The 24733-nt window shown below is 43.5% G+C and overlaps 1 protein-coding gene across 2 annotated transcripts in view; it reads right to left on the bottom strand.

Annotated features, from left to right (window-relative positions):
• Positions 1–9711, bottom strand: part of NEK4 (NIMA related kinase 4) — a 158168-nt gene extending 148457 nt beyond the window's left edge. The window contains exon 1 of one of the 2 annotated variants that reach the window (XM_073592425.1): positions 9442–9711. In XM_073592425.1, coding sequence (XP_073448526.1) covers positions 9442–9555 — 114 coding nt within the window. In that variant the 5' untranslated portion in view covers positions 9556–9711. The remainder of the gene's footprint in view (positions 1–9441) is intronic. The other variant, XM_073592424.1, reaches the window with a different exon arrangement.
• Positions 9712–24733: the final 15022 nt, after the last annotated feature.

Genomic DNA, 24733 nt, shown 5'->3' with positions numbered 1-24733 from the left:
GGAGGATGCTGGGCTGTCTCTGAAAAAAGAAACAACTTCTACCGGTATGCCCAATACTTTCACCACCTGGAGAAAGCGCAGCACACCCCTGGCTCCCTGCAGCGCTTCCACCATGGCGGAGGAAACACTACAACTGAGGCCATGGTGGAAGTGTCCGGTCTTTAAAGAAACTGACTGCAGTGTTTCCTGGGAAAGTGGGTGGAGCTGCGCTCTCTCCAGGTGCTGTCCTGAAAGACGAAGGGAGAAATATTGATCAAAAGAGGGGAGACTGTAATGGAAATTTGTAAGTTCTGTATATAATTGTATTCTATTATGTATGTATTGCACACTGCCCTCACTGTGCACACGGCACGAATAATGTTTTCAGTACATGTTTACATTCTTTCGAGTCCTGATTAGAATTAGCCTGCCTATGTAACGTCCCTTGTTATCATAAACGTACAATTGTAATATTAATGTGATACCTACATAATTATGTGTATAAAAACCTTCAATTGCATCATAATAAAGCAGAACAGTTATTTGGAAAGATGCTGAGCGTATGCAAAGGTGCTATTAGACAATGTTACAGACATTATTTTGGTCAAATATTTAATTTTTAATGGTCCCACATTCTGCGCAGCAAATATACAGCTAACTAAATGTTTGTCTAATGAAAGGTTTAAAATATGAGTTTGTTCATGTACAAATCTAACAATGAGAAATGCGTACATTTGTTCCCTACCGCAGTAGTTATTATTAATTTGGAACCACTAATCAATATGAGGATAGGAGTTGCCTATCATCAATTTAACCAAGTCAAAACTAAGAAAAACTTTTTTTTTTCAATATTGTCTGTCTTTTTTCCTTTGTTTAGCAAAAAAATAAACAGTAGTAATTAAATACCATCAAAAGAAAGCTCTATTTGTGTGAATTTTTTTTTTTTTTTACAAACAATGTAATATGGATACAGTGTTGCATGAACATGCAATTGTCATTCAAAGTGCAATAAACGAAGTGTCAAGAGTTAAGTAATAGAAAAAGGGGTACCTGCCTCCTATCAATATGGAAAAATATATGGCTTGAGGCTAGTGGACTTTAATGGTACCATAACATTTGAGATACACAAGTAGATAAAACAAATAAGAGTTTTATTAAATTAAACATCAACATGTTAAAACATACAAGTTTAAAACAGCTCTGACTGTTTGAACATAAAAGGTGCAACTGAAAGAGATGGTAATACCAGTTAACCCTACATCAATTATGTTGGCATGTTCGACGTGTTTCATGGGTAATTCACAGCTTCCTTAGGAGCTTTGTATGCATAATATGATGCTATTGGAACAGAAACAATATATAGTACTACAGAGATGAAGAAAAAAAAGAGATATCATATTAATCACGATAAAACATCACATACAATGACTAAATAATAACAATCTCATGCATTCGCTCTGTGGGGTCGGGCCCGGTGATGTCACAGGTCAATTTGGCGTGGGGGCGGCGCCATGCAGGAGCCCTCTGTAGATAAGAATGGGCAGCTTAGAGCACAGCACCATACTGCTGCAGTTCGGCTGTGTTATCTTCCCCCATGCGAATGGTGAGTACCCACTCCACAAGTCCCTCATTACTTTACTTCGGAGGCTTTTAGCATAGTATATATATTTTTTATCTGTGCTCTCTACTTTAGGGATTTTTCTCTGTGGATATAATGGCCATCTATTGAATGTTCTGTAGAACGATATCCCAATACTTTCATTATAAGGTGAGCTCTGTAGGCCCCAGTAATGTTTATTTTCTAGGCTTTACTATTGCTTATACTGATTGGTGCTTCATGCACTTAACATATCCCCACGGGACTGTTTGGCCATTGTTTTACTTAGCCCAGTGTCCACCTGCTGATTGATACAGCTGAGAAAGCCTGTCTGCTCTGCACGATTGCCCCTGCTGTTACTGATACCTGGCATATGAAAGGGATTAAAAGGTAAAGATGACACCTTGCTCTGCTTATCTGTATATATATCCCTACAGAGAAGTGCTATTATCCATTTGGTCTGAAGATCGGGATATATTGTTGTTCCCTTTTTTCTTTACAGCATATGGTGGCTGTTGATGTCAAAATAACCCCTAGACGTCCATAAAGTTACATTTTTGGTATGATTTTCTATTATGATGGGCACTTGATTATTGACATAACACACAAAAAAAGCTTTTTTCATGATTTTTAAGGAGTGCATAGTTTTAAACCACACTTACGACAATGTTTATTATACCTTTTAATAGACTCCCTCATTGCTTCCACTCTCTGTTTGCGGGGGCTGCCTGCGCCCGCCGAGGCGGACCCACACTTTTCGACTGCGGCTCGTGTTGTTGCTCTGGGAAAGGGTCGTGATCACTCTCTGGGAGGGACACCATACTTACCATTACCTTGTTATTATTTAGTCATTGTATGTGATGTTTTATCATGTTTATCATGATTAATATATCTCTTTTTTCTTCATCTCTGTAGTATTATATATTGTTTCTGTTCCAATAACATCATATTATGCAAACAAAGCTCCTGAAGAAGCGGTGAATTACCCGCGAAACATGTCGAGCATGCCACAATAATTGATGTAGGGTGAACTGGTATTACCATCTCTTTCAGTTGCACCTTTTATGTTCTAACAGACAGAGCTGTTTTAAACTTGTATGTTTTAACATGTTGATGTTAAGTTAATAAAACTCTGTTTGTTTTATCTACTTGTGTATCTCAAATGTTATGGTACCATTAAAGTCCACTAGCCACAAATTTTACCAAAGTGCGATAGTGCTGAAAATTGGCCTGGGCAGGAAGGGGGTAAAAGTGCCCTGTATTGAAGTCGTTAATCTCAACAGCAAAAATGAATTATTATTGTAGCCAATTAAATGAATTTTATTTGGTGCTTGATGCCTGTAAATGCACCTAAATGCCTGTAAAAGCGTTTAGGCACATTTACAAGCATCAGGCGTTTTTTCTGCCAAAACGCTGCTGCCAGGAGGAAAGGCTTCTAGGAGAGTTTGCAAAATGTCTTGTGTGCATGAAGCCTTAAACCCAAAACCAATACGCTAATATATTGCAGCTTACCAATCATTAGATGTGGTAGCTAGAAACAAACCGCCCGTATTAGAGTGCCCCCACTCTGGATGAAGGCGCAACAGCAGCATTGCTATTCTGGGGGTGGGGGTGTTAGATGTACTAGCAGATTTCAATTTACTAAACAAATTGAAGCCAAACTTTAGCTCACACTTTATAAGCAGTTAAAACAGAAGTATGTTTTTTTTTTTGCAGATTCATACTTACTTAGGTGGATGCAGCATCAGACCGATGCTGCATCTGTCGCCTGCCGCCTCTTCACCGAGAACCGAGCCACCAAACACCGCCAATGGCATGCGCGCGGGAGCCGCTAGTCACGGCACACTCTGGGAAAGAAACAGCACAGAGGGCAGCTTCTTCACTGCGCATGCGCCGATGACATTGGCGCACTACAAGGCAAATATCTCCTAGAGGGCACACGTTTAGGAGATATTTTCAGTACATATAGGTAAGCCTTATTATAGGCTTACCTATATGTAAAAATAGGTCAGGGGGTTTACAACCACTTTAAGGTAAAACAAGACCTTCTGTATGCAGAACCGCCTCTTCATTCTGTAGCCCTGTTCCTCCTCTGCCACCATCTTTGGGTGTGACAGAGTTGCAGCACAGCCTATGCCCCCTCCTTCTCTAAATGCCAAACCAAACCCTGTGGCTCTGCCTGTAGTGCAGCCCTGTGCCCTCATCTTCTTCTCTCCTCTGACAGATTTGTTAAAGTAAACAAACTAAGTTTTTGTTTTTTTACTATCTTACATAGCAGATATATATTTTAATGCCACAAATCTGCAAAGTCATTTAAAAGAAAACTATATTTTTAAACTAATACAAGGGTGGATTTGAATTAAATGTGTGCTGTGGCGCCGTCTCTGGAAATCAGGAAGGGGACCTGTCACAAACAGGCCCCTGATCCCCCCTCCCCCCTTGAAAGATGCCAAATGTGGCACCGGAGGAGGGTGGGAGATGAAGAAGCGGAGGTTCCACTTTTGGGTGGAACTCCGCTTTAATAAAGAATTGTAACAAAAATATATAAACCTAAATTTATTATCCATAGTAAAAACAGGTCACAATGGATAATGCAGCTTTCCAAAACATTATTGCATATGCGGGTCCTTGAATGTGCTTCAAAGTATCCACAGAGATGATTTCAACATTATTATCGGTTACATAAACAGTGCAATGTGTTAAACAGAGAATCACACTGTGCTCTGCCAAACCTCATACAGACAGTCCACCCAGGTGTCATTTGGTGCTTTATAGAAGTTTAAAGGGAACATTCCATGAGAGCTACATAAGAGCTGCTAGAAGTGACCTCTTCTGTTCAGCTGACCACCTGCATGCCAATACATAATCTTCAATGCTTTCAATTTATACTTATTGACCCAATCAAGTACAAGGAGTTTACATTTTTTCTGATTTACATTTGCTGCATGGTTGCTCCATGTCATGAATTCAGAAGTACCGAAATTAGACAAAGCCAGGGCAATTTTTGCATATTTTTTTCACACATTAAAAAACACATTTCAGGCCTGATGATTAGTTTAAAGTGACTGTAAAGGGAGATTAAAACAAAACAAAAAAAAAGCAAACAAACGTGTTATACTTATCTGCTCTGTGTAATGGTTTTGGTTTGTTATTATTAAAAATGTTATTATAGCATAGCAGATAGACTGTACTATGTTATATTTACAGAAACTGTGAAACAGAATAACGGCCTTCTGCCATATTATTTTTGTTATGGTTGATTGGCTGTGATTGGCTGAGCACCGCTGCTGTAGACTAGTCTGTGTTCCAGGATGTCTCCGCCAATACCCAGGGCCGGAACACAGTGCTGTCTATTGTATGACTATGTATGTAACCCGCAGCTACATACATACACTTAATTGCACATCCAGCCGCTGACACCTTAGGGAGAGAGAACTGAATTACTAGTTCTGATGTAAGTTGGAAATTGATAAAATATAAAAAAGTCTTTGGCATTTTTATATTATTATTATCTTAATATTAATTATTATTAATATTATATATTATTTTTGTATGCCTGTTTTATTTGATATGGTGGTGCAATGTGCACTGACTGCAGTTTTATTTTATTTTTATCTTCTGTGTCCACTGTCCAATTTTATGTGGGTTGCTTTTTATTAAAGTACTTTTTGACATTACTGGATTGTAGTATCATTTTCTTCATAAAATTAATGATTAAGTTGAATATAAATAATATAACGAATACGATTGTAACACAATTTTGTATATCCAATAATTTTTTTGGGTAATATATAAAAAAGCCTATTTCGGTTTCGGTGCTGTTTCGGTTTTCGGGATCAAGGAAGATTTATTTTCGGTATCCGTTTCGGCACCAAAAATCCCATTTGGTGCATCCCTAAAAAAAGGGATGAAATTAGTCTAGCACCGAAAAGGTTAAAGCCTATCTGAAACTTTTGTTCCAGGTGCATTAAAACAAAAGGAGCGCAAAGCAGCCAGAGCCTGCAGCATACTGCAGAGAAGGACCCTAAGACCCCATTCACACAGGGGCAACACGACTTGCAGGTCGCCTCAGCGAGGCGACCTGCAAACGACTGCCCGGGCGACTTGCAAAACGACTTCTGTATAGAAGTCTATGCAAGTCGCCCCAAGTCGCCCCCGAAGTCGTACAGGAACCTTTTTCTAAGTCGGAGCGACTTGCGTCGCTTCCCTTAGAACGGTTCCATAGCACAGAACGGGAGGCGACTTGTCAGGCGACTAGGTCGCCTGACAAGTCGTCCCTGTGTGAATGGGCTCTTACTCTCATTGTAGAAGTAGTGGTCTCTCTGCAGAGGTCCAACATGCCCAATGCTGAGTATAGCTCAACAATCAGCAGGATGTATGAGCTTTGCTCACTGAAGGAGTATAGGTATGACTCAGAAGAGGGTGTGCGGGACCTCTTATGAGAGACCACTGTCTCCACACAACACAAGGGTCCTTCTCTGTAATATGCTGACTAGCAACATACTTCTATTAAAGGGGTTGTAAAGTTATGTTTTTTTTTTAAAAAAAACAAACATGTTATACTTACCTCCTCTCTGCAAGGATTTTGCACAGAGTGGCCCCCGACCTCCTCTTCTGGGGTCCACCAGCGGCACTCCTGGCTCCTCCCCGCATCGACTGCCCCCTCGGAGACCCGTTTTCCAAGGAGGCACTCGTGTGGGCGTGCTCCCGAGTCCTGCTTCTGCGTATACTGAAACAGACAGCAAGACTCAGCCCCGCCCCCTGTGTCACTGGATTTAATTGACAGCAGCGGGAGCCAATGGCACAGTGGTGTAGTGGGTAGCACTCTCGCCTAGCAGTAAAGAAGGGTCGCTGGTTCGAAACCCAACCACGACACTACCTGCCTGGAGTTTGCATGTTCTCCCTGTGCCTGCGTGGGTTTCCTCCAGGTACTCCGGTTTCCTCCCACACTCCAAAGACATGCTGGTAGGTTAATTGGATCCTGTCTAAATTGGCCCTAGTATATGTATGAATGTGAGTTAGGGACCTTAGACTATAAGCTCCTTGAGGGTAGGGACTGATGTGAATGTACAATGTATATGTAAAGCGCTGCGTAAATTGACAGTGCTATATAAGTACCTGAAATAAATAAATAAAATAAATAATGGCTCCCACTGCTATCAATCTGTCCAATGAGGACCCGAGACAGCGGTTGGAGCTGCTGTGCTCATCCCCGTCGCTGGAAAGATTGGGTTCAGGTAAGTACAAGAGGGGCTCTGGGGGGCTGCACTACAGAAGGTTTTTCACCTTAAGGCATAGAATACTTTAAGGTGAAAAACCTTGAGGGTTTACAACCCCTTTAGAGCTGTGACTGCTTTCTAAAGAAAACAAACTGTAAAATTTTGCACACCTTTTGTTTTGATGCACCTGAAATGTACATGATGTAAATTGAATATTCTGTTATAAACAAGTGCTATAAACAATATTCAGCAGATTAAAGTGTATCCAAGGCAAAAAAAAATGTAATACATTTTGTCTAGGTTAGGGACGGGTCAGAAGCCCTTACAAGTTTTTATTGCCATCTGTGTCCCATCCAGGGGGAATCACCCTAAGCCCAGGTTTACACTGACCTCAGAAATTAAATTGTGCGAGTTCAGCTGAACTCGCACAATTTAATTCCGCATGTCAGTCCCCACTTTTCAGAGACATCTGTGCGGGTTTCTGCACAGATGTCAATAGAAATCTCACCTCAAAATCGCCAAAAGTAGTACAGAAACTACTTTTTGGAATTGGTGCAGTGGCACACCGATTCGGACGCTGCAAGTGCCGCCGATTTGGCATGCTAAATTGCATCAATGTGAACCAGGGCTAATTGTCCTGGTGCTCCTTGTCTCTGGAAGTAAAAGTAAGGGAAAAGGCACATATATTAGTCACCGGAACAGGAACAGAGGGTAAATCTGATCATGGGGAACAACTAAGTGGGGATTTACATCACTTTGGAGAGCTCTCCTCCTCCTTCCTGGTGTCTACAGGGCAAGAAGGGAAGTCTCTCAAATGATCAACATAATGTGATGCTTAGAATGTGGAACATCACTGTACAGAGCCCCATTCTTTTTCAGGACCACCAATAGAGGGTTAGCATCGGCCCTCCTATACGGGGCCCTATAAGTTCAACAGGGGGGCCTGGAGCAGCACAATTACTGGAACTGATCCCCCTATGGCTAGATCTGCAGCGCAGCCGCCTTCTCCTCCTCTCCTGCCTGCCAGCTTTCAGATGCTGCTGTTACAGCAAGTGCGCCCTCCCCTCAACGCTCTGGACCCCCTTCCTCCATTAACTGCCCCTTCCTGCAGCTCTGATCCCCCTGTGCCTTTCCTCCGACACTGCTGCCAGCTTTTCCTCCTCTCCTTCCTGATGGCTGTCAGCTGCTGTGGGTACACAGTGGGATCAGTGTCAGGATAGAGAGTGGGGGGGCCAACAAACCTGTCATGTTGGTAATGATCACTTACTGTACAGTGTTTACTATGCTTCAATTTGTGAATATACAAGAAGCCTTTGTACAGAGTGCTGCCTGATCATACATTCTGCAGTGCAGCTGCGGAGAAAGGAATGGAGGAATATGTGTCCTCAATTATTTTCTCAAAAGTGAGACATCAGGGGCCTTGGAGGACCGACGTCTGTCAGTTCTAATATATACACACACACTTTTTTTTTTTTCTCATGCTTGCACGCAGAAGTGAAGGCATACGTAAGTCACACATGCATATGTAAACAGTATTCAAACAGCACATGTGAGGTATCGATGCGAACATTAGAGCAAGAGCAAAAATTCGTAACTCTAAATAGGTAACCTGTAAAGGCGTTTAAAGGGTCGCCCATGGAGATTTTGAAGTACTGTAGTTTGTTGCCTTTCCATGAGCTTGTGTAATTTTAAAGCATGACATATTAGGAATCAATTACTTATCTATTATTTACTCGGTGTAACATAATCTTTCACATTATACAAAACAACTGAGGTAACTATTGTGTTTTTTTTTTTTAATTTAATTTATTAAAGTGTATTTTTTCCAAAATAAATTGCGTTTGCAAAATTGCTGAGCAAGTACCGTGTGACAAAAAATTGCAGTGATCACCCATTTTTTCCCTGGGGGTCTCTGCTATAAAAAAAAAAAAAAAAAGAAAGTGTAACGTTTGGGGGTTCTTATGTATTTTTCTAGCAAAAAACAAAAACTGATTTTAACTTGACACGAAAAGCCTGGTCGGCCATTGGTTAAGGGCTCATTCTCACAAGTACTTTGGCTGCGTGAATGCGTGGTTTGTTCGTTTGGTTGAAGCTGCTCGTTAGGTTGGATTCACGCCTACACAAGCGGGGCGAGCGCGTTTTTGCGCGTCTCTTGTAGGGTAGCCAATTCCTTTTCAACTGGCTTCTCTACACACAAGAAAACAAGTCCCTGACTGTGTTCTGAGAATGCGCGGCATCACACATTTCAATGGAGTGCCCTACGCTTGAGAAAATCAGAAAAGAAGTACCTGAATGTTTTCCGTGCAGCGCCATGCGTTTAATTAATGTCACCACCGCGTATCTCCTATAAAAATGGCAGCCCATTTCTGTGCGTGATTTTGTGTGAATTGCCAACATGCAGAGATGTGAACTTTGGTTTACTAGGTGGGGAAGCAGCGGCTGTAGGAATCCAATCTGGGGGGTGAGCCTGTTGGAGGCCATACACTTCACCCATACATGTGGGAGGAGGGGCTCTGTCAGGTAAGCTGTATGGGGGGGGCCCATGTCTTCTAACAGCAGCCCTCATCTCTGCTATAGTATAGTGTCCCTGTGTATAGGTCCGCCTTACAATACTGTACAGTGACACAGAGGTGTATAGACTTTTACCTGTCTCCCCTCCGCACAGTGTGTGGCCAGGCTGACCTCTCCATAGGTCCCCTTCCCCACCACTCTGACAAGCCGATAATCCTCCAATACCGCCCGCTGTCTCTGCATTTCCATCCCGTTCCGAGTCACCTCATCCCCGCTTCACAAAACATTACACCTGGTCACAACTTCCGCCAGCTTCTCCGTATCCAGGCAACCGAGAACGGAGAGCGGAAACTACCAAAGACATGAGCTGACACGTCGGGTCAGGACTGCTGCAGCGGGACGAGCGACCCCTGCAGGATGATTTTCATAAGCAACAGAATTGGAAGAACTGGGAGCGCCAAGGGGGTCTGGCTGCAGAGTGCCCCCCCTCCACTCCACTCCACTCCACTCTTTTTCTTTTTTTTTTTACTGAATTTATTGTGAACCAGCCGGTGTTTTATCAGATTAGGCATAACTCCCAACTGTCCCTGATTTGGAGGGGCTGTCCCTGATTTGGAGCAATGTCCCTCTGTCCCTCTTTCCCCCTCATTTTGGTCTGATCCATATAGTTGTATATAAAATGCACTTTTTATCTTTCAAAAAGTGTTTCCCAGTGCTAAACCTTTCGTGCAATTTCTAAATTGCTGCATTTGTACATTTTAAAAGCCAATATAAAGGAATAGTAGTGGTAAAAAAAAGTCCTTGTGGATTTAATTAACCTTTTTTTTGGTTAATTCTCCTTTAAGGGGGTGTGGCAGGGGCGTGTCCTATGCCTACATACATTTGTTAGTAGGTGTCCCTCATTCCCCTCTCAAAATGTTGGGAGGTATGGATTAGGCGACCCATCAGAATGTGTAACAGAAGTGACGTTTAGTCGAAGCCATCTTGCTACACCCCACACTCATAGCTTCCAACTGTCCCTGATTTCTAGGGACTGTCCCTGATTTGGAGCAATGTCCCTCTGTCCCTCATTCCTCCCTCATTTTGGTCTGATCTATATAGCTGTATATAAAATGCACTTTTCTATTTATCAAAGTGTTTTCCAGCACTAAACCTTTCATCTGATTTCTAAATCCCTGCATTTGTAAATTCCAAAAGCCAATATAAAGGAATATTAGTGGTAAAAAAAACACTTGTGGGTTTAACCTAATCTCGTTTTTTTGTACAATTCTCCTTTAAGGGGGCGTGGCAAGGGGTGTGTCCTATGCCTGCATACTTTAGCTGATAGGTGTCCCTCATTCCCATCTCAAAAAGTTGGGAGGTATGTCCGCACCCGTCCACAGTAAGGATACACTCAGAAGGGGGCAAGCAGACATCTTGTTACACCCACTGGAGTTTTGCATTTTACATGTATTTTTAACAGTAAACTGAGGTTATATAGTGAAATACAGTACTTAGAACTCCATCTGACTCTTTAGATGTTGAATTTTAAAAGCAGTGGCAAGCACGCTGATCTCACAGGTTTACTAATCGGACAGAACACCGCTACTTTTAAAATTCAACATCTAAACAGTCACATGGAGTTGTAAGTACTGTATTTCACTATATAAACTTGATTGACAGTTAAAAAAAGTGTAAAATGCAAAACTCCAGTCGGTGTAGCAAGATGTCCGCTTGCCCCCTTCTCACTGTATACTTACTGTAGACGAGTGCGGGGTGTAGCATTCTGACGGGTCGACTAACTCCGTTACACATTCTGACGGGTCGCCTGATTAGGCGACCCCTCATATCTTGTAGCGGAAGTTACGTTCCGTCACTGCCATCTTGGTACACTCCGCACTCGTCTGCAGTAAGGGAGAAGGCGGTGTTTAGTCAGATTAGATGACCCGTCAGAATTTGTAACGGAAGTGACGTTTCGTCGCCGCCATCTTGCTACACCCCCCACTCGTCCACAGTAAGGATAGAGTGAGAAGGTGGCAAGCGGACATCTTGTTACACCCACCGGAGTTTTGCATTTCACACTTATTTTTAACAATAAACAAAGCTAATACAGTGAAATGCAGTATTTAAAAATCTGTCTGGCTGTTTAGATGTTGAATTGTTTTTTTTTTTTTTTTAATATACGCTTTTATTAATTTTCCAAAACACAAACACAGAGGAAACGTTTTTACAATTGCAGAAACAATAAAAATACGAAACCAGGGACAAAACAGAACAAAAACAAAAAAACCCCACATACATACACATACATTGGTCTTACATGGTATTATGCCAGCTTGATTTAAACATGGTACAATCCTATGGTACATACGTCAACCTAAGATATATACGGTATATAAGATAATATGCCCTGTGAACTATCTTGAACTGAATCAGTCGGTCTCTCAAGGAGAGTCCCATATATCATCCTAGTCATCATTGTCAAGTTCGGGGATGTCCTTAGACCATTTAAATCTTAATCTCTCTATATTTGGAAGAGAGACAGTTGTTAAATGAAGATACAATTTAGAAGTGGCATTCTTTGTACAGTCCACTCTAATGCCCAGTACACACAGTCGGACATTGATCGGACATTCCGACAACAAAATCCTAGGATTTTTTCCGACGGATGTTGGCTCAAACTTGTCTTGCATACACACGGTCACACAAAGTCGGAAAATCCGATCATTCTGAACGCGGTGACGTAAAACACGTACGTCGGGACTATAAACGGGGCAGTAGCCAATAGCTTTCATCTCTTTAATTATTCTGAGCATGCGTGGCACTTTGTGCGTCGGATTTGTGTACACACGATCGAAAATTCTGACAACGGATTTTGTTGCGTTTTTTAGCGGTATTGCGACATTGCGACCAACAGATCGGACACTTTTGACACATTTTTGGGACTATTGACGTCTATACAGCGATCAGTGCCCCTTTTCCTGCGGCCTGCCAGGTTGCGTGCTCGGATAAAGGTCTGGTATGGATTTTGGGGGGCCCCCACGCCATTTTTATTTTCAATTTTGCTGCACTACAATGTAAAGTAGTGAGTGTACAGCTTGTATAACAGTGTAAATTAGCTGTACCCTCAAAATAACTCAACACACAGCCATTAATGTCTAAACCGCAGGCAACAAAAGTGAGTACACCCCTAAGTGAAAATGTCCAAGTTGGGCCCAAAGTGTCAATATTTTGTGTGGCCACCATTATTTTCCAGCACTGCCTTAACCCTCTTGGGCATGGAGTTCACTAGAGCTTCACAGGTTGCCACTGGAGTCCTCTTCCACTCCTCCATGACGACATCACGGAGCTGGTGGATGTTAGATACCTCTCGTTCCTCTACCTTCCGTTTGAAGATGCCCCACAGATGCTCAATAGGGTTTAGGTGTGGAGACCTGCTTGACCAGTCCATCATCTTTACCCTCAGCTTCTTTAGCAAGGCAGTGGTCATCTTGGAGGTGTGTTTGGGGTCGTTATCATGTTGGAATACTGCCCTGCGGCCCAGTCTCCAACGGGAGGGGATCATGCTTGGCTTCAGTATGTCACAGTACATGTTGGCATTCATGGTTCCTTCAATGAACTGTAGCTCCCCAGTGCTGGCAGCACTCATGCAGCCCCAGACCATGACACTCCCACCACCATGCTTGACTGTAGGCAAGACACACTTGTTTTTGTACTCCTCCACACACGCTTTACACCATCTGAACCAAATACATTTATCTTGGTCTCGCCAGACCACAGGACATGGTTCCAGTAATCCATGTCCTTAGTCTGCTTGTCTTCAGCAAACTGTTTGCGGGCTTTCTTGTGCATCATCTTTAGAAAAGGCTTCCTTCTGGGATGACAGCCATGCAGACCAATTTGATGCAGTGTGCGGCGAATGGTTTGAGCACTGACAGCCTGATTCCCCCACCCCTTCAACCTCTGCAGCAATACTGGCAACACTCATATGTCTATTTCCAAAAGACAACCTCTGGATAGAACGCTGAGCACATGAACTCAACTTCTTTGGTCAACCATGGCGAGGTCTGCTCTGAGTGGAACCTGTCCTATTAAATTGCTGTATGGTCTTGGCCACTGTGCTGCAGCTCATTTTCAGGGTCTTGGCAATCTTCTTATAGCCTAGGCCATCTTTATTTTTTTTTTTCAGATCCTCAGAGTTCTTTGCCATGAGGTGCCATGTTGAACTTCCAGTGACCAGTATGAGAGAGAGAGAGAGAGAGCGATAACACCAAATTTAACACACCTGCTCCCCATTCACACCTAACACTAATGAGTCACATGACACAGGGGAGGGAAAAATGGCTTATTGGGCCCAATTTGGACATTTTCACTTAGGGGTGTACTCACTTTTGTTGCCAGCGGTTTAGACATTAATGGCTGTGTGTTGAGTTATTTTGAGGGGACAGCAAATTTACACTGTTATACAAGCTGTACACTCACTACTTTACATTGTAGCAAAGTGTCATTTCTTCAGTGTTGTGACATGAAAAGATATAATAAAATATTTACAAAAATGTACTCACTGGGTGAGTACTATACTGGGTGTACTCACTTTTATGAGATACTGTACATATCCAAAAAAATATAAAAAAACAAATTTATTCATCAGTTTAGGCTGATATGTATTCTTCTACATATTTTTGGTAAAACAAATCAAAATAGGCGTGGTTTAACGCAAAAGTTATAGCGTCTACAAAATAGATTTATGGCATTTTTATTATTTATTTTTTTACTAGTATTGGCAGCGATCAGCGATTTTTAGCGGGACTGCAACATTGCAGCAGACAGATTGGACACTTTTGACACTTTTTTGGGCCCATTGACATTTATACAGTGATCAGTGCTATAAATAGCCACTGATTACTGTGTAAATCATACTGGCAGGGAATGGGTTAACACTAGGGGGTTATCAAGGGGCTAAATGTGTTCCCTCAGCGTGTTCTAACTGTAGGCGGGATGGGCTACCAGGGACATAACAGAGATCACTGTTCCCGATCACTGGGAACAATAGATCTCTGACATGTCCCCTGTCAGAACAGGGAATCGCTATTTTTACAAAGGCAGGTTCCACGTTCTGCCTGTGTAAAAGGCGATCGCGGGCCGCCGGCGGACTATCGCGCCTGACATAGGTGTGCGCAGCCTATTGCATTAGAGTGTGCACCCCAAAGCTCAAACACACATGCATGTGTGTGTCTCTACATGTCCCAGTACATTAAAGCATTTGCTAACTCAAAAAAAAAAAATGCTCCCTTAATGCATGTTATATAACACAGTGCATGTCCTATGTCATTTGGCCCCCTGTAACACCTAAAAAACCTGGCTGATCCTGCCAGATTCTCCCCACCCCTCTGTAAACTGACAACGGTGTATCATGGCTGCTGAGACCAGATACTGTGGTCAGTTTACGTGCCTGCTATCTGCTCTCCTCTCTGCTCCTGTGTCCTCCTCCCCCCTACCCTCTCTGTCTGTGTGTGAGTCACCCCCAGTGGAGGTGCGTCCATAAGGGTGCACGGGTGCAGCCCCCGCTCTCTAGCCACCACCTCTATGACCAATGGATAGATTCATGCATAGCATGAATCTATCCACGGCCGCTGCTGCCACCCCCTATTCAGTCACCCGCCCCCTTTTCGGGTGCCAGGCACCTAAATTACAGCATCGGGGGTGTTTTTGAAGCACCTGATTAGAGCCATAGAGCGTTAAAAAGGTGACCTGCGAGGGCCATGCTTGGCGCTCGCAGATCACCCAGATGTGTTAGAACAGCGAATGAGTATTCGCTTTCCTAATACTGAACCACCTCTCCACCAATCAGGTGCTCGGGTTTGTTACCCATCACCTGATTGGCTGAAATGACAGGCACTGTGATTGCACACCTATCGGGAGGAGAAGACAGGAAGAGACACATGGAGGACACCACTCGCCACTGTCACCCACTGCCCCACCGAGACAGGATAAGTGCCGGGCAGACAGTGGGCGGGGGCGTCACAGTGGCGGCATTCAATGGCACAGTGGCAGCATTTAGTGGGCACAGTGGCAGCATTTGATGGCACAATGGCAGCATTTGATGGGCACAGTGGTAGCATTGGGCACAGTGGCAGCATTTGATGGGCACAGTGGCTGCATTTCATGGGCACAGTGGCTGCATTTCATGGGCACAGTGGCAGCAATTGATAACTGTATACACCATCAGCACTGCCTCCTATTGCAGTGTCCCCCTCTGTGACTGATTTATAAATATAAATGCTGTAAATACCTCATTTAAGACCCGAGATTGCGATCACATGACCAGCCAGCGCTCTCTTCCCTTCCAGACTGACATCAGCAGAGGAGTCTCAGCCCCGCCCACTGCATCTCTCAGAGGAGGAAAGGAGAAAGCTGGCCAGTCATGTAATTGCAATCTCGGCAGTGAAATTAGGTATTTTCTGTATTTATTTTTATAAATCACATACAGAGGGGGATACTACAATAGGAGGCAGTGCTGATGGTGTATACAGGTTAGAGTGGCTTAACAAACATTTTAATCTCCCTGCTGACACAGTGAAAGAGAAGCGAGTAAGCACTTTTCTTATGGCAGAGCAGGTAAGAGGGAGATTATTCCCATCTCCCCACTGGCACACAGAGCAATAATGCTAATGTGCACTAGATGATTAGGATGTGCCCAGGCACACCTGGCACACCCTGTGCGCACGCCTATGGCGCCTGAGCTAATCGATGTACAGATACGGCGATTTGCGCAGGAGAGCCAACCTGCTGCAGTATAATGACGGCGGCTGGTCGGCTAGTTGTTAAACACTCGCGCTCTTGATGTCTTTATGTTTTGCTAACAACTTGATTGTATATCAATGTCTTCGTTATGCTGTTTGTACTTTTTGAGTAATGAATTGTTTCTTTTTAGATATTTTAAGCCTCCTCATTCCTTCTGAAGATATGGCTATTTTCTTGAAACATGTAGAGGGTTTGCTGCTTTTATGTTCCTTTATAGCTGTATCTTAGAGCGAGCGTCAGTGAAGTTGGATGCATCAAGCATGGGAACTACGGCACACATACAGGGGAGTTCTATACAATGATAATTTTAAAATATGAGCTTTGTATTTTTTAATGTTTTGTAATAAACTTTGACTTTTTAAAATTGCTTTGATCTCTGACTTTGGGGTACAGAGATAATCCATGACCTTTTTATGTTTTTCCACATTCGATTTGATAGGATAACATATTGTACAGGGTTCATTGGTCATTAGTAATTGGCACAGGCTCCAGAGTTCAGCAGTAAGTGATGCGCAGTTTTAGGGATCAGTAGTATGTCACACAGCGTTCAGGGGTGTGAAGAAAGTAACACAGAGCTCAAGGATCAGGATTAATTGACGCAGAGTTCATAGGTCAGTAGTAAGAGATGCAGAGTTCAAAGGTGAACGAAAGTGGTTACAGCACACATATTCGTTTCCCCCAATGTCTAATGCCCCGTACACACGGTCGGATTTTCCGACGGAAAATGTGTGATAGGACCTTGTTGTCGGAAATTCCGACCGTGTGTAGGCTCCATCACACATTTTCCATCGGATTTTCCGACACACAAAGTTTGAGAGCAGGATATAAAATTTTCCGACAACAAAATCCGTTGTCGGAAATTCCGATCGTGTGTACACAAATCCGACGGACAAAGTGCCACGCATGCTCAGAATAAATAAAGAGATGAAAGCTATTGGCCACTGCCCCGTTTATAGTCACGACGTACGTGTTTTACGTCACCGCGTTTAGAACGATCGGATTTTCCGACAACTTTGTGTGACCGTGTGTATGCAAGACAAGTTTGAGCCAACATCCATCGGAAAAAATCCTAGGATTTTGTTGTCGAAATGTCCGAACAAAGTCCGACCGTGTGTACGGGGCATAACAATTACAGATGCTAAAGTTTCCTCTTCAGTTCTTTTAGTAATTATGCAGCCTAATGTATCCAAGTTAAAGTGATTTTAAAGGTTCTTTTATTCTTTTTAAAATATCAAACATGTCATACTTACCTGCTCTGTGTAAGGGTTTTGCTCAGAGCGGCCCCGATCCTCCTTTTCTGGGGTGCCCCGTTGGCGCTCCAGGCTCCTTGTGAGGGTTTACTAAAACCTCACAACTTTTACAATGTGATTTTTACAACTTCTAAAATGTTTTTAGATATAGGGAGGGTCTTTCAGAAATTGGGCGACTGTTATATGGTAATATGCACCATAAAAAATTGAAAATAAGAAAGAAAAAAGAGGACATACTATCCTCCTATCTATAATAATGCATAAACCAAAAAGAAGTCTACAAGAATGAAAAAAGGAGGGGAAAGGAAAGGGAAAAGACACCTACTCTAAAAGACTCTTACTTATTGTATTATTTTGTAAACTACATCTCTGAATCTTCAAAAAACTTTTTTACTTATGAAATATCAAGAAATATTATTAAATAGTTTACTGGTGTACAAAGAAATTACTATTTTAAAAGATGACTGTTTAGAGAAAACTACCTTATTACATTAGTGCATATATATTAAGTAAGAGCATAGTATGTCCTCTTTTTTCTTTCTTATTTTATATTTTTATTGTGCATATTAACATGTAGCAGTCGCTTTTTTTTTAAAAGAACCTCTCTATAACTAAAAACATTTCGAAAGTTGTAAAAATCACGTTGTAAAAATTTTGAGGTTTTAGTAATAAAATATGAGACGTTTTGACAACTTATTAAAGCAAAGTTCCGCTCCAAAAAAAAAAAAAAAATTAAAGTCAGCAGCTACAAATACTGCAGCTGCTAACTTTTTAAAAAAGGACACTTACCTGTCCAGGGCGCCCGCGATATCCTCACCCGAAGCTGAGCCGTCTTTCGACTCCCGGGTGGAGGCGACGGCATCTTCATAAGGGAATCAGAAAGTAAAGCCTTGCGGCTTCACAGCCTGGTTCCCTACTGTGCGAGTCGCACTGTGCGTCCTGACTGGTCCCTGCTGTCTTCTGGGACCTGTGTGTCTCCCAGAAGGACCATGTAGGGGTGAGTGCGGGGGACCATGGAGGGTAGAGTGCGGGAGGACCGTGGAGGGGTGAGTGCGGGAGGACTGTGGAGGGGTGAGTGTGGGGGACCATGGAGGGGAGAGTGCAGGTTACCGTGGAGGGGTGAGTGTGGGGGGATCGTGGAGGGGTGAGTGTGGTTGGATCGTGGAGGGGTGAGTGCGGGGGACCATGGAGAGGAGAGTGCGGGAGGACCTTGGAGGGGTGAGTGTGGGGGACCATGGAGAGAAGAGTGCAGGTTACCGTGGAGGGGTGAGTGCGGGGGATCTTGGAGGGGTGAGTGCGGGGGACCATGGAGGGGTGAGTGCAGGGGAGCGTGGAGGGGTGAGTGCGGGGGACCGTGGAGGGGTGAGTGCAGACCTAGGGAGGTTTGTTTGCCCCCCCCCCCAAAAAAAGTTTAGCACCATCCGCCACTGCCTATAGGTAAGCCTTATTATAAGCTTACCTATAGGTAAAAGTCATGTATGGGAGTTTACTCCCACTTTAAACAAGCAAGATATTTGGCGGGCGCACCCTAAAAGATGCATTAAAGATGGTGCAGCCATAAGACCATACAACAGAACAAAATATTAAAGTGCACACATGCAAAAAAGGCATTTACCTCCTGCAAGACTTATTTAAAACACCTAGACATTTTCAAAAAACATTATAAAAAAATATGAGGATTTGGTCACACCATATTGCTATATGGTGCTTAAGCCCACTTACTGCGACAAAGTACCCCATGTAATATTTTGTTCTGTTGTATGGTCTTATTGCTGCACCATCTTTAATGCATCTTTTAGGGTGTGCCCCCCAAATATCTTGTTTGTCTATTGTATGGATTCTGACCAAATCCCTTTGGGTAAGGAGCACCCCACTCCTTCATCAGTGCCTCTCATTAGTGTCCACCTGTGTCATGGGTGGAGACCTCAAGTTCTCCCATATAGTTGAGTGTATTGCTCCCATGGTTCAGAGAAGCAGGATCTCCCAATCTATGGATAGTGTAGGACCCACTAATCATGGGGTACTTTGTCGCAGTAAGTGGGCTTAGCACCATATAGCAATATGGTGTGACCAAATCCCCATGTTTTTTGATAATGTTTTTTGAAAATGTCTAGGTGTTTTAAATAAGCCTTGCAGGAGGTAAATGTCTTTTTTGCATGTGTGCGCTGTAATATTTTGTTCTACTCCCACTTTAACCGGTTCCCGACCGGCTCCTGTACTTATACGTCGGCAGAATGGCACGGCTGCGCAAAGTAATGTACCCGTACGTTACTTTGAGTTTGCCGCCGTGTGCAGGTGCGCGCGCCCCTGCCACGATCTCCGTGAGTCGGGTCGCGGGTCCCGCGGACTCGATCGCCGCGGGCGTACCCGCGATCGCCTCACGGAGAGGATGAACGGGGAGATGCCGTTGTAAACAGCATTTCACCGTTCTGCCTAGTGACAAGTGTCACTCGATCTCTGCTCCCTGTCAACGGAGCAGAGATCAGTGACGTCACACACCAGCCCATCCCCCTGACAGTTAGAAATCACTCCCCTAGGACATACTTAACCCCTCCCCGCCCACTAGTGGTTAACCCCTTCACTGCCAGTGTCATTTATACAGGAATCAATGCATTTTTATAGCACTGATTGCTGTATAAATGACAATGGTCCCAAAAACGTGTAAAAAATGTCCGACATGTCCGCCATAACGTCGCAGTCACAATAAAAATCGCTGATCGCCGCCATTACTAGTAAAAAAAAAAATTATTAATAAAAATGCCATAAAACTATCCCCTATTTTGTAAAAGCTATAACTTTTGCGCAAACAAATCAATAATCACTTATTGCGATTTTTTTTTTACCAAAAATATGTAGAATACGTATCGGCCTAAACTGAGGAAAAAAAATGTTTTTTTATATATTTTTTGGGGATAATTATTATAGCAAAATGTAAAAAATAATGCGTTTTTTTCAAAATTGTCGCTCTTATTTTGTTTATGGCGCAAAAAATAAAAATCGCAGAGATGATCAAATACCACCAAAAGAAAGCTCTATTTTGTTGGATGACAGGCTAGTAAATTTTTGTCAAACGACAGCTCCACGTCAGATTTTTAGATGGTCAGTAATCAAATCTGTCACACAAAAGTTGAAAGTACAAACACGTATGCTCGGACTCAATGTTCACCAAACACGAAATAAGCAGAAGGAGCCCAAAGGGTGGCGCTCAAGAGCTGAAATTCCTCGTAGTACGGCACTACGTTCGTGTTTGTGGCACGACAATTTGTGTAATGTTAGTAGGCAAGACAAGATCCTGGCATATGCCCTTTTGACAAAAATCAGACGCTCGGTTGTCCAACAATCGTACCGTGTGTATGAGGCTTTAGTTTAAAAAAAAGATACATGATGACCAGTCAAAAAACAAATCTACATAACATACACTATATTATCAAAAGTATTGGGACGCCTGCCTTTACAAGCATATAAACTTTAATGGCATTGCAATCTTAGTCCGTAGGGTTCAATATTGAGTTGGTCCATCCTTTGCAGCTATAACAGCCTCAATTCTTTTTGGAAGGCTGTCTACAAGGTTTAGGAGTGTATCTATGAGAATGTTTGACCATTATTCCAGAACAGCATTTGAGACGAGAAGGCCTGGCTCGCAGTCTCCACTCTCATTCATCCCAAAGGTGTTCTATCAGGTTGAGGTCAGTCAAGTTCATCCACCCCAAACTCCCTCATCCATGTCTATGGACCTTGCTTTGTGCACTGGTGCACAATCATGTTGGAACAGGAAGGGGCCATCCCCAAACTGTTCCCACAAAGTTGGGAGCATAAAACTGTCCAAAATGTCATGGTGTGCTGATGCCTTAAGAGTTCCCATCACTGGAAATAAGGGGCCAAGCCCAACCCCTGAAAAACAACCCCACACCATAACCCCTCCCCCCCCCCCACTCCACCAAATGATTTGGACCAGTGCACAAAGCAAGGTCCATAAAGACATGGATGAGCAAGTTTGGGGTGGAGGAACTTGACTGGCCTGCACAGAGTCCTGACCTCAACCCGATAGAACACCCTTGGGATGAATGAGAGCAGAGACTGCGAGACAGGCCTTCTCGTCCACATCAGTGCCTGACTTCACAAATATGCTTTTGGAAGAACATTCCCATAGACACATTCCTATACCTTGTGGACAGCCTTCCCAGAAGAGTTGAAGCTGGTAAAGCTGCAAAGGGTGGGCCAACTCAATATTGAACCCTATGGACTAAGACTGGCCATACACCTATAGATTATCTGCAGATTTTCTATGGTCAGATAGAAAAAGTGGAACAGATTCCTCCATCTACGCTGAACTGTGTGGATGGAAGAATCTACCACTGGCCCAAGCTTCCATATCTTGCTAGTCGGCCCCGTTGGCTCTCACAATACCTGAACATTCTGATTGGGTGCAGGCATTGTTTAGGTTAAGAGCCAGCGGGGCCGACTAGCAAGATACTGAAGCTTGGCCCAGTGGGAGATTCCTCCATCCACACAGTTTAGGATACATGGAGAAATCTGTTGCACTTTTTCTATCTAACCATAGAAAATCTGCAGATAATCTATAGGTGTATGGCCAGCTTTAGAATGGGATGCCATTAAAGTTCATGTGTAAAGGTAGGCACGACAATACTTTTGGTAATATAATGTATGTTGGGATGAGAGATGGTACTGTAAGAAAAGAAGCAAAAAGACAAAGCTGAAAGTCAGAAGGACTGAGCCATACTTGACATATCTCTCCGCACTTTTATTCCCTTGTTTTCTCTTTTGAGATTGTTCTTTCTTTCCTTCAGCCCTCTTAAACATCAGTGTAAATGACACTGAACCCTCTACAAGGAAATCACCGAGCTCTGCCATTCAGAAACAGAGAAAAGCTTTTCTTACAAGGGAACAGGTGTCAGATATGAAGAGTGGGTCAGCATAGCTTCATAAATTGTTCATAAATGGAAAAAAATAAGGGCAGCGCCTATTATCCCTGTACCTCTTCCCAAAATATTTCCCGGCCTTCCAGCACTATTATACCTAAATGTACAGTTCTGACTTTAGAGAGACTGAAGCCGCCAGTTTTATTAAGGGCCATACTATGAGGTGTGGCTGAGCTTGCGTTTTTTTTTTTTTTGTGTGTTCTTGTGCAACACGTTTAGAGCAGTCCAGTAATTTCAATAGGCTGCCCTATGTGCTTGAAACTTGTAAAAATAGCGCAGGCACTATTTTTATAATTGGTACTGTGGTCACATGTATATTGGCACCCACAAACTCACACGCTTTTGCTAGATCCGTGGGGGTGCCCTTAGACATTAACCACTTAAGCTCCGCCTCATAGTAGTTTTACTGCTACAGGGTGGCACCTCTGTGCCAGATCGCATATATATATATATATATATATATATATATATATATATATATATACATACATACACGCGGTGGCGGCTGGTGCTCCATTTTCTTGGGGGGGCAGAGAAGCCAGCTTCCCCAGCTTCTCATCCCGGCCAATCCAGTCTCCTGTCCTGATTGGCCGGGAGGAAAAGCCAGAAGACAAAAGTTGATAATGATTAGCTAATGTAACAAGTAAGTGGGCTCGGGGCGTAGTCCTCTGCGCCCCGAGCCCAGATTTTGAAGCCTATTAGAGCCTCAGGCTCTAATCATGTGCTTAAAAAAAAAAAGAAAATGGTATAAATCTACGCGTCTGGCGCCCCGCATGGAGCTTAGGGGGCGGCGCATGGAGATTAGGGGGGTAGTGCCCATGTGCCCCTTATGGACCATCCGCCACTTTACACACGTGATCTGGCTCTTCCAGGTGGGGGGCGTGCATGCGCTCCACAGGTGGCTCACTCCCTCCGTGATCATACACAGTGGGAGCCCAGTGGTGGGTACCATGGACTCAGTGTCTGCTGGTGCCTGCCAATCGACCAGCAGAGAGGCAGAACGGCGCTCTGCATATGTAAACAAGACTGTTCTGACAGAAGGGAAGGCAAGGAAAGCAGGGACAAGGATCCATGTCTTCCCCTAGTAAGAGGACCTCCCGCACTCTAATAAAACACTGGTTAGGCACCATAGGCGTGTGCATAGGGCATGCCCGATGTGCCTGGGCACACCCTAATCACCCTGTGTGGTGCAGATTCCCTCTGCTTCCTGGTGCCCCCTGTCTCCCCCCTGCTGTGCTACCAGCCCTCCTCTTCTTTCCTGCCTGCTGCTGTGGGAGATGATTCGGGGTGGATGAATAAATGAACACAGTGAGTGATCTGTACCAATCGTTCCTGTGTTCATTCTCAACTGAAACATAGTAAACTATGTTTACTATGCTTCAATTTCTAATTGAACAGGAAGCACAGAGCACTGTCCACTGTCCAGTGCAGCTGAGGCTGCAGAGAAAAGACTGTGGAAGCTCTGTCTTCAGTAACTTTCTCTCTGTTTAGACCCTTAATACTTCACCAAAGCCCCCCCAACGGGGCTCCTAAAAAAAAAAGAAAAATGACAAAAAATAATATTGTAAAAAATAATGAAAAAAATTAAATTGTTAAAAATAATCTAAAAATTAATAAAAATAAAAACTACTGACACTGTCTGCTGCCCTACTGACACCAGTCTTTGCTTTACTGACACTGTCCACTGCTAGGGTTGCCACCTTTTCTTCAAATCAAACCCGAACACTTTAGCGGCGCACAACAATTCTTTTTTAATGGTTTAAACTATACATATATTTTGCTATTAAATAACATTTCTAATCAGATGACGTTAATAACAAGAGTTCCCCCTTTACATCAGAGTCCACAGAGTGCCCCTTTTACATCTGAACTCGCAGAGTTCCCTTTCACTGTAAGGGGGGACTCTGCAGACTTTGATGTAAGGGAGAACTCTGGGGATGCTCTGGGAACCCTGATTTAAGGGGGAACACTGAGAACTCTGATGTACGGAGAGGACTCTGCTGTAAGCGGGAACACTGTGGCCTCTGGTGTAAAGGGGAACGCTGATGTAAGGGGTGCTCTGAGAACCCTGATTTACCTAAGTGTACTCACTCAGAGGCAGGAGAGAGAAGGGGGAGACTTCAGTCACAGACAGGGATGGATGGTGAGCTCACTCACCCTTTGGCAGTCAGCACCTCTCATTCAGATGTATCTGAGGCTGCTAGACTTCCAATTTCTGGCCCCTATTATTCTTTACCAAGGCACAGTGGCGGGGATTGGAGTGTGGGCAGACAAAGAGGGGTAGGGGCGGGAGGAAGAGGTGCAGATCGAGCCCTCTCTCCTCTCCCATCAATGTGGGGGTTGGGGGAAGTTTTGCCTGAAACCCATTAGTTTTGTTAGTGCTGGCTTTGGGCAGTGTGAAAAAGAGTGTAACACACACTCTGAGCTTAGCCAACTGCAGCCAGCGAACCTGCC

This window comes from Aquarana catesbeiana, linkage group LG07 (genome assembly GCF_042186555.1).
Source record: "Aquarana catesbeiana isolate 2022-GZ linkage group LG07, ASM4218655v1, whole genome shotgun sequence".
Classification (NCBI taxonomy): Eukaryota; Metazoa; Chordata; class Amphibia; order Anura; family Ranidae; genus Aquarana; species Aquarana catesbeiana.
The sequence above is the reverse complement of the archived record's forward strand: the minus strand, read 5'-3'. Positions and strand labels throughout refer to the sequence as shown.